Genomic DNA, 15,186 nt, shown 5'->3' on the forward strand with positions numbered 1-15,186 from the left:
TTTCTTGAGAGCGTCATAGACTCATCAAGCCAAGCGTGATGCTCCACAGATTAGCCCCAGGGAAAAAAAAATATTCCAGCAGGCACAGAGCATGAAAGGCTCAGGAGCCTCTTCCCTTCGAGTCACTGAGCAAACTTTCCAAACCACTGTTTCTTCGGGCTGAGAACCAGCAAGGAAAATTACAATTGCAGAAGAATTTGTCTGAGAAAGTTATAATGAGCTGGAAAAAGGCAGGGGCAGGCCAGAAGGCAGCCGAACGGCCAGCCCGTGCTGCAGCCGCTCCAGCACAGGGCTTGGTTTTGGGTAGGGATGGGACTTTTCCCCCCCAGCTCAGTACAGCAGCGGAGTTGCTGCCCCAGCTTCCGGCAAGATCAGATGCTGGATTTCTCCCCTGTAAGTGTTTGGCAGTGGAAATTGGGATGTTTTGCCCAAGGCCATTTTGTTGATGAAGGCTGCCAGGTGCTGGCAGCCCCAGCCGCGGAGCCGAGCATGGTGCCAGGGCGGATTTTCTCAGGGGAGAAGCAGCTGAGTCACAGCAGCCTCCGATCTGTTCCCACAAGCCCGACTGCGAGAGACGCACGGGAGTTCACAGAGGACAGGCACTCACACGGGGAGCCGGCGGGGTTTGGTTTGCTCGTCTGCAAACCTCTCTGAGCCAGCGGAAAGCATCTCCCTGGCTCGGGATCTGTCGGCAGCGCACCTGCGGGGAAGGGCTGGCGAGGCTGCGGGAGGGCAGGCTCCTGACCTGCTTTTCAACCGAGCAGGGCTGCTTCGGGATGCTCCTGCAGCATGGGGGGCAAACGCCAGCAACTGCTGGGAATCCCATGGGAGAGGCAAGGGTGGCGTTTTGGAGCCCGACACAGGGTCTTGTCCCAGCTCTGGGGCAGGACCTGGGTGGCCACAGGCAGGGAAGGGGCAGGGAAGGGGCAGAGCCACAGCTCCAGCCCCAGGAGGTGACGTGTGGCTCCAGCCCTGGGAGAAGTGGCTGGCTCAGCTGGGCATCGGCAACCACTTTGCCCACCCCAGCTGCTCCCAGTAAAAGCAGGTGGGCTCCAGCCTGGCCAGGGAGCGTGGGGGTCTCTCCCTGCGTTTCTGCATCCCCCTGCGTTTTCCCCAGCATGGCAGGTCGTGTCCCTGGCACACACTGCCAACAGCAGCAACACACAGCCCCGGGGATGCACGGGGGCCGGAGCAACACTGGTGGCTTTTAAGAGCTGCCCTTTTGGGTGAGCTAACCCACACACCCCCAGAGCTAAAGCCAGGAGGGTGTAATGGCCCCCAGCACCCCCATCTCTGGGCCCCCAGCACCCACCCTCCGGCCAAGCTGCCAGCCAGGATCCACATCCCCACGGCTTCACCTTTTGGCCATCTGAGCCCCCGTGCCCAAGCCACCTCTCCCCAGCCCTGCCTGTGCCAGCCCAAAGCTCGGCTGACCCGCGGGCAGCCTGCCTCTCTGTCCCAGGCACCAAACCCCAACACTGCCATCGCCGTCACCGAAGAAGAAACAGCCCGAGCAGCGCAGTAAATAACCCCCACGCACAGGCAGAGCGCTGGCAAGCGGAGCCAGGCGCATCCATCACTCTCACGGTTTTTCTTTGGCTCTGACACTTTGATAGGGGCGAGGGGGTGGGGGAAGGAGAGGAGCTTCCAAAATTTATGAGCTCGGATTTAAAAATACATCTCCTAGAAGCGCTGCAAAACCCGGAGATGGTGAAGGCGAGTGGCTTAAAAGCTGCCTTCGGGAACAAATGGGAAAGCTGTGCCTGCCTCAGAAAGAGGGATTTGGGAGACCAGCGTGGCTGATGTTGCAAACGGTGTTCCCGTTGGGATCGTTTTGCAAGTCACAGCTCTCCGTGCTGTGCATTGCAAGTGAAATGAAAGGTAGGGATAACAAATGATGGGTTAAAATCCCTCCAGCCCTATGGTAATGTCAACCTTAGCGCAGATAGGATTTGGACTGTCACCTTCAATCTCCCAGAGTTTCTCCTCTACATCCCTGACCTCCCGCTGCTCCACACATAGCCAGTCTCCCAGCTCTATTTGGAAACAGATCCCCTTATGCAAAGAAAAGAGCTCGTAGCTGTAAATTTAGCTGAAAACATCTCTACCTCAGGGAATCACATATCAAATAATACAGCCAAACGAACGTCAGGAAGAACTACCACGATATCAAAGTCCTTGGTCTTTACAGATGGACTCTCCCTCAGCAGGGTGCTGAAGAATGAGCAGCTGAAAAATGTTCCCCGGTCATTAAAAACATCTAAAAGTAATTTAGCCTGAGTGACAATGATGCTCAAAGCAAGTTATCTGTCTGATGAGATAAAACGAGCTATTTCAAGCTTGCCTTTTGTTGTAGTTTTCTTTTAACGTCGGAAAGGACTGAAAAAACGCTGAGCTGACAACCTCCCCGGCAGAGCCCCGGCGCTGCGGCAGTGGCACGGCGAGCATCACCGCGAGCTGCCCTGATCCCTGCAGCTGTCGTGGTCCCACCTCCTCCAGCAGGATGCTCGGAATGGACCGGGAAGATGGTCCCCGGGGCCACCGCCGCGTCTCTGCTGAGTTATAGTGCCATTTAGGATGATGGTTTTGCCATGGAAACATCTCTCTCCTAACAACAGATCTATCAGCACATGTCCCAGAAGCAGTGCAGCATTCATTACATAGTAATTTTTGCTTCCCTGTGAGGGAGGCCGGAGTCTTACCCTTCCCATGCTTTTCCTTTTTTTTTAAAAAAAAGAAACAAACCCAAACTTCTGGGTTAACCCATCAAAAGCATTGTATGAGCCCAAGGTTCCTCTAAAATCTCCTCATAAGGAGATTTTTGGTGGGCTCTTTAGATACACAGAGCATTTCAAATGCCCAGCGTTAAATATTTCAGGTGAAACATAACTCTAAGTGTAGCCAACCTTGCTCTGAAGCTCCAGGTCAGTGAAATTTCTCTGCAGCCTTTGGGAATTGATTTGCTTCTTGCTGGTACCTTCTCCCTGTACTGTTCAACTGAGTTAAGGTATTCCAAAGCTTGATATTCCCCCCCCCGCCCCGTAATCAGATTTTGGGAAGCTGCGATGAGATGCCTTTCAAGCAGTTTTTTTCCTCAGGTTTTTCCAAGGGAGCTGCATCCATCACACCCTGGTGCTTTAGCACATCTCTGTACAAATGGTACGCTCAAGAGTCAGCTGAATTCCTTTGATTCATGTTCCTGCATATCCATATAGTTAATTTACCTTTATAAAAAAAAAAAAAAGAAAGAAAGAAAGAAGACAAGAAGAAGGAGCTATTAAGAAGGACATTGTCAAAGCCAGCAGAGCGAGCACCGGAGGGCTGGGTTAATGAGCTGCGTGGCCGCTGCTGTCCGAGCACCCAGGCTGGCTGGAGCCAGGAGCTGCTCTCCCAGCAGGGCTGACCCAGTCCTTCATCCCGCAGAAACAGGTCGCAGACTCCTGCACCCCTCTTTTGGCTAACCCTAAAGCTCCAGGGTCCGTGGTTAACCCCGCTCGCTCCGGCCTCCTCCACCGGTGTTTTCCTGGGGGAGTTCCCGCATGCGTTGGGCTCGGGCCAACCCAGCCCCAGCTGCATCCCTGCGCCGCAGGGAGAAGGTGAAACAGGAATAGGGATAAATCGATCTGCCCTCGCACCTCATGCGAAGGCTGCTCCGTTCACCTCCCGCGGCCGGACAAGCGCGCTGCCTCCCCCTCTGCCTGCGCCAGCAATGTCACCGAGCTGCTCCCTTGCAAGGACACTTCCAAGGCGAGGGAGCGGGGATTTGCAAGACGCCCGTCATGATCGTTTATTCTTGTCATTTCTGACCCTCAGGGTAAGAAGAACATCAGAGCACTGCAGGCACAAAACAACAAGCTTTGTAGGTCATATCAGCGGGTAAAGTACCATTAGGAACCACAGCACGAAGCATGAATAATACTCCCTGTATTCCACCGTATACCTCAACGCCCTTTAAATAAATGCAAATGGTTATTTATGGACGGGGTTTGTATGAGATGCCTGCTCAGGAACGCAGGGCTAAAACGGAGCTGGAGCAATAAGTTTGCTGTCTCCCCTATATACCAGTAACCGCAGGGCTGATAGGCTTAGTGATAGTCCAAGGGATCCCGAGCAAAAGAAGAGCAGGGAGATAATTGTAAATCTTCCTCGCACAGATTTATGGGCTATCCATTAAACTAGAGCCGCAAAACACACGTCCTTCCCTGCCGCCCTCCTCTCTGCGAAGGACAGCAGGGCAGGAAAAACTTTGAAGGACTCCAAGCCTGGAAAGGGACCTTCAAGAACCAATTGCATCATTTCTGAAAAGCCACAAACGGTCAACCTCGACGGCTTTCCTTAAATCCTTTCAGCAAATAATGACCTCGATTGCCAAAAATGATCTGATAATGCAAAGGCAGAGAGAGATGCGCAGTGAGTCGTCATCTCCCGAGCGCTGGATTTCTCTGGGCAGGGACAGAAGCCACGCTCCCCGCTGAGCGGGGTGAGGTTGCCCCCAAGAGGCAAATCTGACACAGCAACTAGAGAGGGAAAATGCCGAGTTCTCTTCTGAAGATACCACATAGGAAGGGTTTTTTAAAAAAATTTCCTCGTATGCCCTTATTTGTTCTGTGCCACCAGCTGAAAACATCTATGGATGGGGTGGGAGGGGAGTGGAGGGAGGTCAGCTTTGGCATGTGGTTGGTTGGGTGTTACTGTGTTCTGCTGGAGCTCCTGAACCACACGACTTGTTTTCCTAGTCCCTTGCAGTGTCATTAGAAAGATCAAAAAAAGTCACTGGGTTTTCTTCAGCCATGCAAGGCATTTGATCCCATGCACCTCACTAGGCTCCTTCTGAGCAAGGGCTGGCAGCACCTTCAACAGCAACTTCTGTCTCGGGAGCGGAAGGAGAGCCACAATCGTGAACGCGACAGTTTGGAAACTGCAAGAAGGCATGACATGAAATCCCTCAGCCGTTCACGTAAAGCATGCAGGCAACCACCCATGCTGGACCAAAAATCCTAGCGCCGTGCAGGGGGTGCAGGAGCAGGACGGACGGCTGGGGTGCCGCCCCGGCACACTTGCTCTCACCCTCCGGGAATCAGCAGCCTGAAGCTTTCTCAGCCAGGGACAGCCGCTTTGATTTCATAGACCCTGATGGATTTTTCTGCTGCAAAATGCTCTTTGAACCTCTAAGCTTTTAGCATCCATGACATCCTGAGGCAAGCAGCTCCCCAGCTGCTGTCTCCTTTTGTTTGCTTTGAGCCTTCCTCCTAATAAAAGAACTACAGAGTCTGAAGCCAAATTACATAGCGCCATTGAATAACTTCTCTCTATTTACCCTTTTTTAGGCCACTTGATTGTCAAGCTCTCCATCTTACTTTCCACATTAAAACTGTTTCCGAGCAGGAGAGACTCAGCCGACTTAGCCACTGCAATTTGTTCCTGTCCTATACACACGCATGCAGATTCCCTCCCAAAGGGCTAAACCTGTGATATAACCCAGACTTTAACCATTCCTGGAGCTGCTTTACAAGAGGACACAGACAGTTTAAATCCCCCAGCTGAGATGTACCCAGGGTACTCACTCCTCCAGCGCTGGGCTCCTCGTGGGTCCCCCAGCCCCGCTCAGCCGGAGAACAACCCCTCATCCCAGGCACCGAGCCCCTGCCGCAGCACCCCGGCTTACTGTCAGCTCCAAACTGGAAGCGTCATCTCCAAAATGACTGTCACGCTGGCTCCTGCCAGACTCTTAATTACGAGGAAGGCTGACACAGTTTCTCGGCAAACGGCGTTCACGTACTGCGGGGAAAAACAGAACGAGGGCAAGAGGAAAAATAGGCTAATAAGAGAAAACCAACTGGAGGGAAAAACACGTTGTGCTGTGCAAACCTTACCATAAGAATGCTGGAGCCCAAAATATTGGGAAAAAAAAATAGGTTAGTACACAGGGGAGGCAGGCAGCGCTCCACAAACGCGGAGGAGAGCTGACACGCAGCGTGGCACCTCGGCATCCTCGTCTGCCAGGCCTCTCCCTGCAGCTTGGGTCAGGGCAGAGGGGACAGGTTCAGTTTCCAGCATGCAGATCAATGTGTCTGGAAGGCCACAGCCACCCTGCATGATTTACGCCGCCTGTATAAAAGCCTGCAGCGTGAATAAAGCATGAAACTTAACGCCTGGCCATCCTCTCCCCACCGCCGAGCCTGGCAGCTTTAAACCATTATTTTTATTCCAACCGCAGCCTGGTGGTCAGCCCGGAGAGGAAAGGGACCCCCTGCTCCTGCCTGCGCTTCCAGAGCCAGGGCTTTCATCTCCAAGCAGGCTTTGAGAAAAGAAATCCCGAGGCCCAGAGGCAAAGCCGTGGAGCCTGCAAGCTGAGCCCCAGCTCACAGCCCTCGCCGCTCGGGTGAAGGATGCTCACCCAGTAGCACAAAAGCAGCAAAAATCTATTTACCCTTTCTGCTTTTCTCTGCGAGAGGGAAGAAGCATCGCTCGCCTGGCGTCAGGCAGCTGCAGTGGTGCATGCCAATCCGAAGGGAAGCACTGGGAGAAGGGTGTGTGAAAATGGCCCCGTATCCTGTGGCCAGGAGCCCTCCCCTACACACCATACAGGCCAAACCTGCCTTGAAGAGCTTTAGGTCTCCCCCCAGGCTGATGGCAAAGACGCCTTGATGACAACGAAGGGAACAATTCCAGTTTCCATCCCCTCCCCTATGGCCTCCCTATAGGGAACTCGGAGGTGGCAGGGAAGCTGAGGATGAAACACCTCCCCACGCAGGGACAGGGGAGGCATCCAGAAGAGTACGACACATCCAAATGCTGCTTAAAACTCACCTGAAAATACACCTTAACCAGCAGCCTGGAAATATGAGGACCAGCTTTCAGCACCCAGACTAAAATACCACAACGGGAAGATGTGAATGTTTTTCCTCTCTCACCACCCAGCCCTACTTGTGATACCAGATAAAATATTCCCTTTCAAATTCCTTACGGCAAAGGCGAAGCCGCGCTGGCTGAAAAAAGCAGCAGTCAGGCAAAACTAAAAGCACCTCCACAAGGAGAAGCCCTTCCAGGAATTTACTTTCTCCTGCTGATCCTCCCCATCAGCAGCCCGGCACTGAAAGCCCTTTTCAACACTAGATAAGAAGGGGCCCCACCAGTAATGCTGGCAAAAAATTCACAAGGCAAACCAGCAAGGTATGTCACAGCCCCGGGGGAAGATGGGAAAACAGCAATTTGAATGTCATTAAACGCGTTCTGATAACTTAAACCACAAGGAATGAGCTAAATCCACTAATGATTGTCTGACCTCTCTGGGCAGCTCCTTTGGAGCTCCAAGGGCAGATCCTGCTGCAGCTGCCTTGGCTCTGACAAGCTCCTCAAGCCTCTCCGCTCCCCAGGCTGGCTCCCCACACAGCGCCCAGCCAGTCCCGAGAGCCTTTTCTCTTTGTCGGGATGCTGAAACAAGCTCTGATGTGCCTGTGCCGAAAGCTGCCCCTCTGGCACGGCGGGGTGTTTCCCACTGGGGAGCTTTCGGTGAGAAGGTTTCTGAAGAGCTCCTAAGCCCAAGGACCAAGTCCCCAGAAGAACGAGGAAGGTCATCTCCAGCAGCACCCTTTCCGATTTGCCCCTTCCAGTGGAAAAGAAAGTCACGCCAACACTAAAAGCCAGTGGAAGGAAAAAAAACAAGCCAACAAAACACAAACCCAAGCCATGCTACGCTGTATATACAGTTCTCCTGGGAAAGAAGGAAAACAAACATACAAGACCAGTGTTCTTGAAGTATTCCTGCTCGTGACGGGGTCAGCAGAAGAGTCCTCTCTGTAGCCTAACGACCCAGAAGCACTTGCCTGAATCTCCAAGAGAGCGTAGTCTCTCTCGCAGCCCGCATGCCCAGCGCCCACCCCGGGCTCGGCCACCTCTGAAGACCCAAAGCTGGCTGCTCAACGATGCTAAGCACGGGCAGCTTTGATGGAGACAGACCTGGCTTGTCTGTGCTCAGAGAATTACCACTGCAGTGTCCATCACTCATTATTAAAAAGGTCTTTTTCCACCCTGAAATGCTACCTCTAAAATCCTATCACGCGGCAATCTCACCGGCCGCTCCGCCGATAATAACGGCGCGCTTCACGTGTTTGTTCCAGTCACCTGCTCTCCCAGATATTCTCGGCTCAACGATCAGCGCTGGGGACTTCAGAGAGTTCCCGCAGCCACCGCAACAACGACGCGTACGTGTCCTACTGACCTTCAGCCAGACCTACCTGCACGTCGTTAATCACTTCTGAAATCCCCATCCATTACCAAGTTCCACAACAGGAACAGTGAGAATGAGACGTGCAAATAGTTTCGCTGGCAGGTTTCTTCACCTTAAAGCCAGAAGGGTTGTTGTTTTTTTTTTTTAAGCCATACAGAGGCTTGTCAGAAAATAAATAAAAAAAAAAGCAAAGAGCCACAAATATATATTTTATAGTCAGCCTTTAATTTTTTGTCTGTGATTACTGCAATAAAGTGCACCTAATTTCACATGAAATGAGATAACATGGCTCTTAATACAGCCAACATAATATCAACAGATAAATCTCAGTGCAAAATGCTTATCTGAAGACAACCAAAGCAGTCAAGACATTTACTGTGCAAACAGCCTTTTCCGATGCACGTAACTTCTGGCTGAGGGCCAGTAAATGAGTCAGCGAAACGCAACGGCAGCGGGTTTGCTACTTCATTTCCAGGAGTCCTGAAGCACTGCTCAGCTCAGCAGCCCCTTGTAGAGACTCCGCAGCGACGCTTTGGGATCATCTCTGTAAGGACACCGATGAGCTCCAAATTCAACCCACATCGAGACTTAAGCAACTGGGGAATTACTACTCGGCTACAAACCAGATGGAAGAAAAGTCCAGACAAAGCAGGAGGGGGAGAGAGAGGGGGAAATGCCAGAATGGATACACAGGCACTAAGCATGAAAACACAGGACTGGCTGAGCTAAGAATTACTTCAAGACCTTCTCCATGTATAGTAAGCTCATCAGCTGCGAACGCAAGAACTACGACGTGTGCTGTAAGACCAAAATAGGACCCGCAGCCATTTTTTTGTGAAGCAGCTGAGGCATGCCCATTTTGTGTAGTGACATTTAATTAGAAAAGCAGAGCTGGTTTTATTTTTAAATTGTTCTATTAAATAAAAGTAAATATCAAAGTGGTTATTTCATCTGGAAAAAAAAAGCCAGCAGTTTCAATGTGCTTTGAACTGCAGTACAAAAACTGTTCATCTCAACCCCTCCCCTCTCCTTCTCCAAAATATACAGGACAGCAACTTCAGCTTCACATGGTAAGAAAATATATACACATTACATACAGTAAACATACTCTGCCTTTTTTTTTTTAAACTTTATACAACATTAGTGAGGAAAAATATAAACATTAATAAAATTACATACAATATATTCAACATAGTAAGCAACTGCTACCAGAGCAAAGGTTGATACACTATCAAAAGACAGGCAGAGGAAAGGATAGTGTTGCCATACCAATATAACCACACATCATTTTTTTTAATAGCTTAAAGCAATTCTATTGCCAAAGAAAGATACCCTTTGAGGTAGATTCTTCCAATTCTTAACAACATGTTGAGATTAAAAAAAACCAGGGATTTTCTCCCCCCCCTCCCCTGAACCATGCCACGAGCATAACTTTTGTTTGAACAAAGGTAAGCTGATTATCCTGTGAAGGGCAGAGACGCTGCAGTCTTAGGCTAACTCTCTAACACTTGAAATGAAAGACAAAACATCTAATACGAATTTCCAAATAAAATACCTTCCCTGTAAGACACGTGTCCATAACACTTCCTGTATATGTAACATACATACTTAAATTTGAAGGGTTTGGGTGGCGTTTTTTCAGCCTTATTTTACGTTCTCATCTTGGAAAGTTGTAGGGAATTTACCATACAAGACAAGATAGGGTAATCTACAAAAATTAAAAGGAAACAGTATTATAAAATGCACATGTTGATATTATTAAAAATCTCACTTCTTAAGGGAGTCCCAATTGCTGCTTCTACACGATACTTTAACTTTCTGTTCATATATACACACATCCTACAGACAAACCACAGCGTAAGGTTTAAATGATGGCATTTGCACAGAAAGCACAAAAGAAGATGACATCTTCCTTTGATTATTTCTCAAACAGCTCTCGGAGCTTTGTGCACATACAGTGTGTGCGGCAAGGCTTCACACAAAGGAATTCAGACCTCATAAGGCTTCCAGTTTTTACATATGTGGCCAAACGCTGCTCTTCTCAAATCTCCACTGAGCTAATATTTTAGGAATAGTATTTTCTCCATTTAAAGAAATTGCTGAAACCAGATAACAAATACAGACATGCTTGTTTCTTAAAGAACAGCACAACGATACTGCTGGTGTAATAAGGTCTCATTTGTAACTTGGTCTTATAGAATCACTTCCTGTGCAGTCACATTCCCTGCATGAATAAATTAACATCTGAAGATGAGGAAGTTAAAATGAATGCATCGCTGTAACAACAAATTCTATTTTATTTGATAAAACACAGCCACAGAGCAGAGGCATCCACTTAACCTGTTTGGGCACAGCCACTCTTAAGCTCTGTTTCCGCCCTCAAGTAAACGCGAGAGCAGTCACTTGTTCACATTCAACTGCTTTATTTTTTATTTTTAGAGACATTGGAGGGTCATACCAATTCTGCTTTGCAGATTAACATGTGCAGGCAATTCTGTTCTTCAGCCCACTTTTGAACCACTTCCTCACCTGCTCGCATCAGGGGAGGTCTAATACTGTTTCTGAACTCACATTCCATGTCATAGGGCAGTTCTTTCCCAGCCATCCTAAAACAACATTTGCAGGTGTGTGCTGGCAAGAAAACTCAAACATATGATTTTCAAATACGTCTTGTGATTAACAAGAAAACTTCCCTTATCTTTCAACATGATAAAATATTTCCAGCCAACTCAGACAGGGCTATAGAAATAGCTGCGGTTTTTTTCAGTTTACCCACTTCCATTTTTGAGAAGTAGTGTGTTTGCAGTAAAAGCAATGTTAATCAAATGAAATCCTTGTGTTGCTAGTATTTGGCTGAATCAAGCTCAGGTTCTAACTCAGGTGACTGATTTCTTCTGTTCTGACCAAGGTGAAGCTGCATTCATTCTACACCTTCCTTGGTTTCAGAGTTTTTGCTGTCATTTTCCCTGAACTAGGCAAGATTTCATGAATCTGGCTCCCAGAAGTCATGCAGTTTTCCCTAAAGAGTAAAAACAAAATAGTAAACACGTCAGAAAACCAACGATAGAAGTAAAGAGTAGAGTAGGCAAGTGCTTAGCTCAAGATCGCCAATGTGTTGCAAGTCCCTAGAATTTTATTTGGAAACACTTGCTAGTTTCCCCATATGTGGATCAACTCCAAATATCTCTGAAAACCCAGCTCTGAAAGAGCAGCATCATTATCAACTTTCACCAATTGGTAAGTAGCTTCTGCAGTTCCCTTCCCCCTCTATAACAAGAAATGTCATACGCACTACGAATTTTGTCTTTTTTGCACATTGCTGGGAGCGATTAATAGTCTTTACAGACAAATGGTTGACTACCCAATTTTTAACTGAAAGCAATACTAAGCATATATGTATGATTTAGATTTTATGTAAGTGATACATTACTGGAAAGCTCCAAGCTTTTCCAAGACAGGTAGCTTTATATTCCAAGACAGGACTCAAACAGTTGGTCTGATCACATTACAAAAGAAACCTTACAACCCTAGGCTGGAAGAAACAGCTCTGAACTCTGGGTATCAATAGAAATTATCCACCTATTCCACCAAGGCCAGCTAGGTATCATGAAGGCAAATATTAAATGAGACTAATCATGACATTATTTACTACTGCACACTTTTACAGAGCATGAAAGGCTTTTCCTAATCATTGCATGAAATTCGACACATTCAAAGAGGGAGGAGTTATCAAGAGCCGTTAAACATATGTGGATAGAGCCTTGGACCCAAGCAGTCTCGAAGCCACACGCCGCCAGGCCACAGCAGGAAGTGCATCACTGCATTCCTGCCCCAACGTCCTTTTTGAAGCATGTGCTAATAACTACAAACAGAGACAGGCCCTGTGACTTGACTCAGTACTAGCATTTTAGTGTATTACACAGGCCATTTACAAAAGCAGCACTTTCAAGGATAAAGATGAAATCTTGGGTTTACCGAAGCCAGCAAAGTAAGAATTTTAATTAAAATCTATTCTAATACATCTAAGTGTATTCCACAGCCATGCCATTTATGAAGGAAAAAAAAAATCTCCTTAAAAGAATATGCTGTTTTCAAATGCTAAAAAGTGAGTTAAACACACCCTGCAATATGAAAAGAGAGAAAAAGGTTTCTTTACAGTACCTGAGTAGGCCGAGTGGTTTGTATCATATCTTGCCATTTGCCATATATCCTAGCAACTAAGTCTTTCACCTGCAAATTCAGATCAATTAGTTTAGCCATTTACATTAAAAAAAGCCAAAATCATACTCCCTGTCTCCCCCCAGCCCCAAACCCATGAAAGCCCAGATAACCCAACACCCAAGGTTTACTGGAAGGGAACAATTTTACATCTGGCACAAAGTATCACCACCTCAACTCCAACCAGATCCCTGTAATTTGGGGCTCTGAATTCAAAGTCACGTACTCCACACAAACACATTACAGGCACACGACTCCCCATGTTAAGTGTTTGGAATCAGCACACAAGCCTCTGGCCTCCAAACACCCACCTCATCCTTCGGGTGAGTCAGGCTTGTTACACAAGACTGACTGTACCTAGAAGAGGTGCCTGCAACTGCAATCACAGAAGGCAACTATGCAGCACTGTCTGCTACTGAAATTAATTCCTTATACATAAAAGTGTGCTTTTTCGTAACCAAATCACAAGCAGGTGTTTAATCCAAGCCATTCAGAACTGAGATTTGCTTCATATGCTGTGTTAAAACCCAGCACAGTGGCGTCCTCTGGAAGTTACGGCAGGGGAAAAACAGAGTAAGATTTTCCCCTCTCAGTTCAAGGGCAATAGAAACAAAAGTGAAAGTGACCCGAGATACAAAAATCCAAGGCAAGAGTAATTAACTTGTTAAAAGGATCCATGCTCTACTAATCTGGCTGAATAAAAAAGAAAAATCTTCTTGAGAGGTAAGGATGCACACAACTGCAAATGTTCGATTTAAAGCTGAAAAAGCCAAGGCTTTCCAGAGTTGAGGTCGGTCACTTTACCACTGATCTGATTTAGCTTGCTATGACAGCATGCAAAGCATGAAAGTCACAAAATTAAGACTATCGTTAGTAAGCCCCACACCACAAAGCAAATGAAAGGCAATTATCCAAACTTGATGCTACATCACATACACTGTTAGCTTAAATCCACAACATTTTTAACTCATTAATTTGAAAAGAAAACAAAAACACGTGCAAGATAGGATAGGTTTTCAGTCCTCTGTATCCTGTCCTGCATGTAGCCTCTGCTCTTAAAAAGTAGAGTCAACTATCAGTGACTACCAAGAAAAGAAACAGAGCAACTCTGTGGGTCTAAAAGTTGAGATGCCTGGCGAAAAGGAAGACAAGCTCACATTTTACAGTTGTCGAGTCCTGTTGTTAGCAAGAGGAGCATTTTTAGTGCATTAAAATGGGCATATACTTATGTACATGCAAAGACACGATGCAGACAGAGAAACCAGAAAAAAAAACAAACCCATAAGGAACTCTTAGAATTTCCAGGGCTGGGATGAGGGAACAACACACATCAAGAACAGTAAAAACCACTCTAAAACAAACAAAAAAACCCAGCTTACATGTCTTACCTTAGTTCGATAAAACAGCCTTGCATCTTCTCTAATATCACATTTTATATGCTTATCTAAGGCACCACAAAGCTTCAGTAAGTGTTGCTGAATAAAGACAAAAGTGTACAGCTATTTAAATCCTCCATGTCAAAACTAAAAGCTGTCTTCAAATATTATTTCAATTTAAAAATTATATGCTTCAGTTTGCATTTTTCTCAGAAATATACAGTAAGGAAGGGGGAAAAGAAAGAAAACAAGATCACAAGATCCTCTATCACTTGCTGGTATGCACCCGGTAAACCAGGTCTAAGAGCTTTAAAAAATAGTCTCAAAGTATAGCAGAGCTATGCATCGCAAATTTTAAAGTTCCTGCTAGCTAATTTGTAAGTCTTCTGTCCGAAGTAGCAAGCACCGTGCCATTCAGATCTTTTATCAGCGAAAAAAAGTTCTGAAGTTACTACAGATAAAAATAACCTTTTCAGTAATCATAACTCAGGTCATTTTCTTTTGTAGGGACTGGCTGAGCAGGTAAAACATATCCAAGGCTTATGCACTGATCTTTTATTTCTCTCTAAATTTCTGATTACTTTAATAAAGCTGTTTTGCAACTTTGTAATCTTTTGATAATGGCTCCTAAGATCTGTCGCATTCTGTGAATTTCTTCATAAAATTCCTATTTCCAGTCCCTCACTGAACAGCTGCAAAGAGGCTCTGCTCTGCAGAACAGGTGAGACATGCTGAAATTCTACTTATAAACATTTGATGGTGTCTCAAGATCATGACAATTCACCCCATCTAACTGGAAGAGAACCAGAAATGAAATAGTTATATCGATCTTATACAAAGTCTAGCCTGAACAATATTCAGCCACACCCCTCTTGCCACTTGATGGCTAACAGGTCAGTGAATAATGGACTCTTTCCTCATTAAGAAATACAGAGAAATTAAAAAAAAAAAAAGATCAGGTTCTCCACAGATCTTCAGAAAGACAGTTGTAAAAAACAAATCTCAAAAGATCATCACAATATAATCATTTTCTTTACCAAAGATGATTTTGTTTCAGATTACACTCTGTGATTATCTTTTTGCATTGAGTAGGAAACTGAGACACTTAAGCCCCAAAATGTAACCAAACATTACTGCTTTACCTCTCTCAAACAGTTCATATGACAGATTTCTTAAAAGCCAAGACTGATTCCATGGGGCAGAAGGTGTACACAAACACCTTGCAGCAAGCAACTCACAGCAAACGATCACAGAAATCTGAATAGGATTACTGAAAGGCTAAGCAGAAGGTATTACTTAACATGTTCACATCACGTGGCGCAAAGGAACTGTCATTACAGAGAACAGAAGAGATACGGTCCT

The 15,186-nt window shown here is 46.6% G+C and overlaps 2 protein-coding genes across 6 annotated transcripts in view; both read right to left on the reverse strand.

Annotated features, from left to right (window-relative positions):
* The window catches only part of SEMA4G (semaphorin 4G), a 32,157-nt gene extending 23,898 nt beyond the window's left edge, over positions 1-8,259 (reverse strand). Inside the window, exon 1 of one of the 2 annotated variants that reach the window (XM_087764033.1) lies at positions 8,238-8,259. The gene's annotated coding sequence lies outside the window, so the exon portion shown is untranslated. Of the gene's footprint in view, positions 1-5,665; positions 5,688-8,237 lie in introns of those variants that run through there. The other variant, XM_087764037.1, reaches the window with a different exon arrangement.
* A 175-nt stretch (positions 8,260-8,434) lies between these two features.
* The window catches only part of SLF2 (SMC5/6 complex localization factor 2), a 33,528-nt gene continuing 26,776 nt past the window's right edge, over positions 8,435-15,186 (reverse strand). For all 4 annotated transcript variants that reach the window (XM_087765576.1, XM_087765578.1, XM_087765575.1 and 1 more), the window contains exons 18-20: positions 13,837-13,923; positions 12,392-12,460; positions 8,435-11,249 (exon numbers count right to left, since the gene is read on the reverse strand). In XM_087765576.1, the coding sequence (XP_087621702.1) occupies positions 11,214-11,249; positions 12,392-12,460; positions 13,837-13,923 (192 nt within the window). In that variant the 3' untranslated portion in view covers positions 8,435-11,213. The remainder of the gene's footprint in view (positions 11,250-12,391; positions 12,461-13,836; positions 13,924-15,186) is intronic.

The sequence above is a fragment of the Nipponia nippon genome, unplaced genomic scaffold (genome assembly GCF_047370975.1).
Source record: "Nipponia nippon isolate SJK-2023a ecotype South Korea unplaced genomic scaffold, ASM4737097v1 scaffold_3, whole genome shotgun sequence".
Classification (NCBI taxonomy): domain Eukaryota; kingdom Metazoa; phylum Chordata; class Aves; order Pelecaniformes; family Threskiornithidae; genus Nipponia; species Nipponia nippon.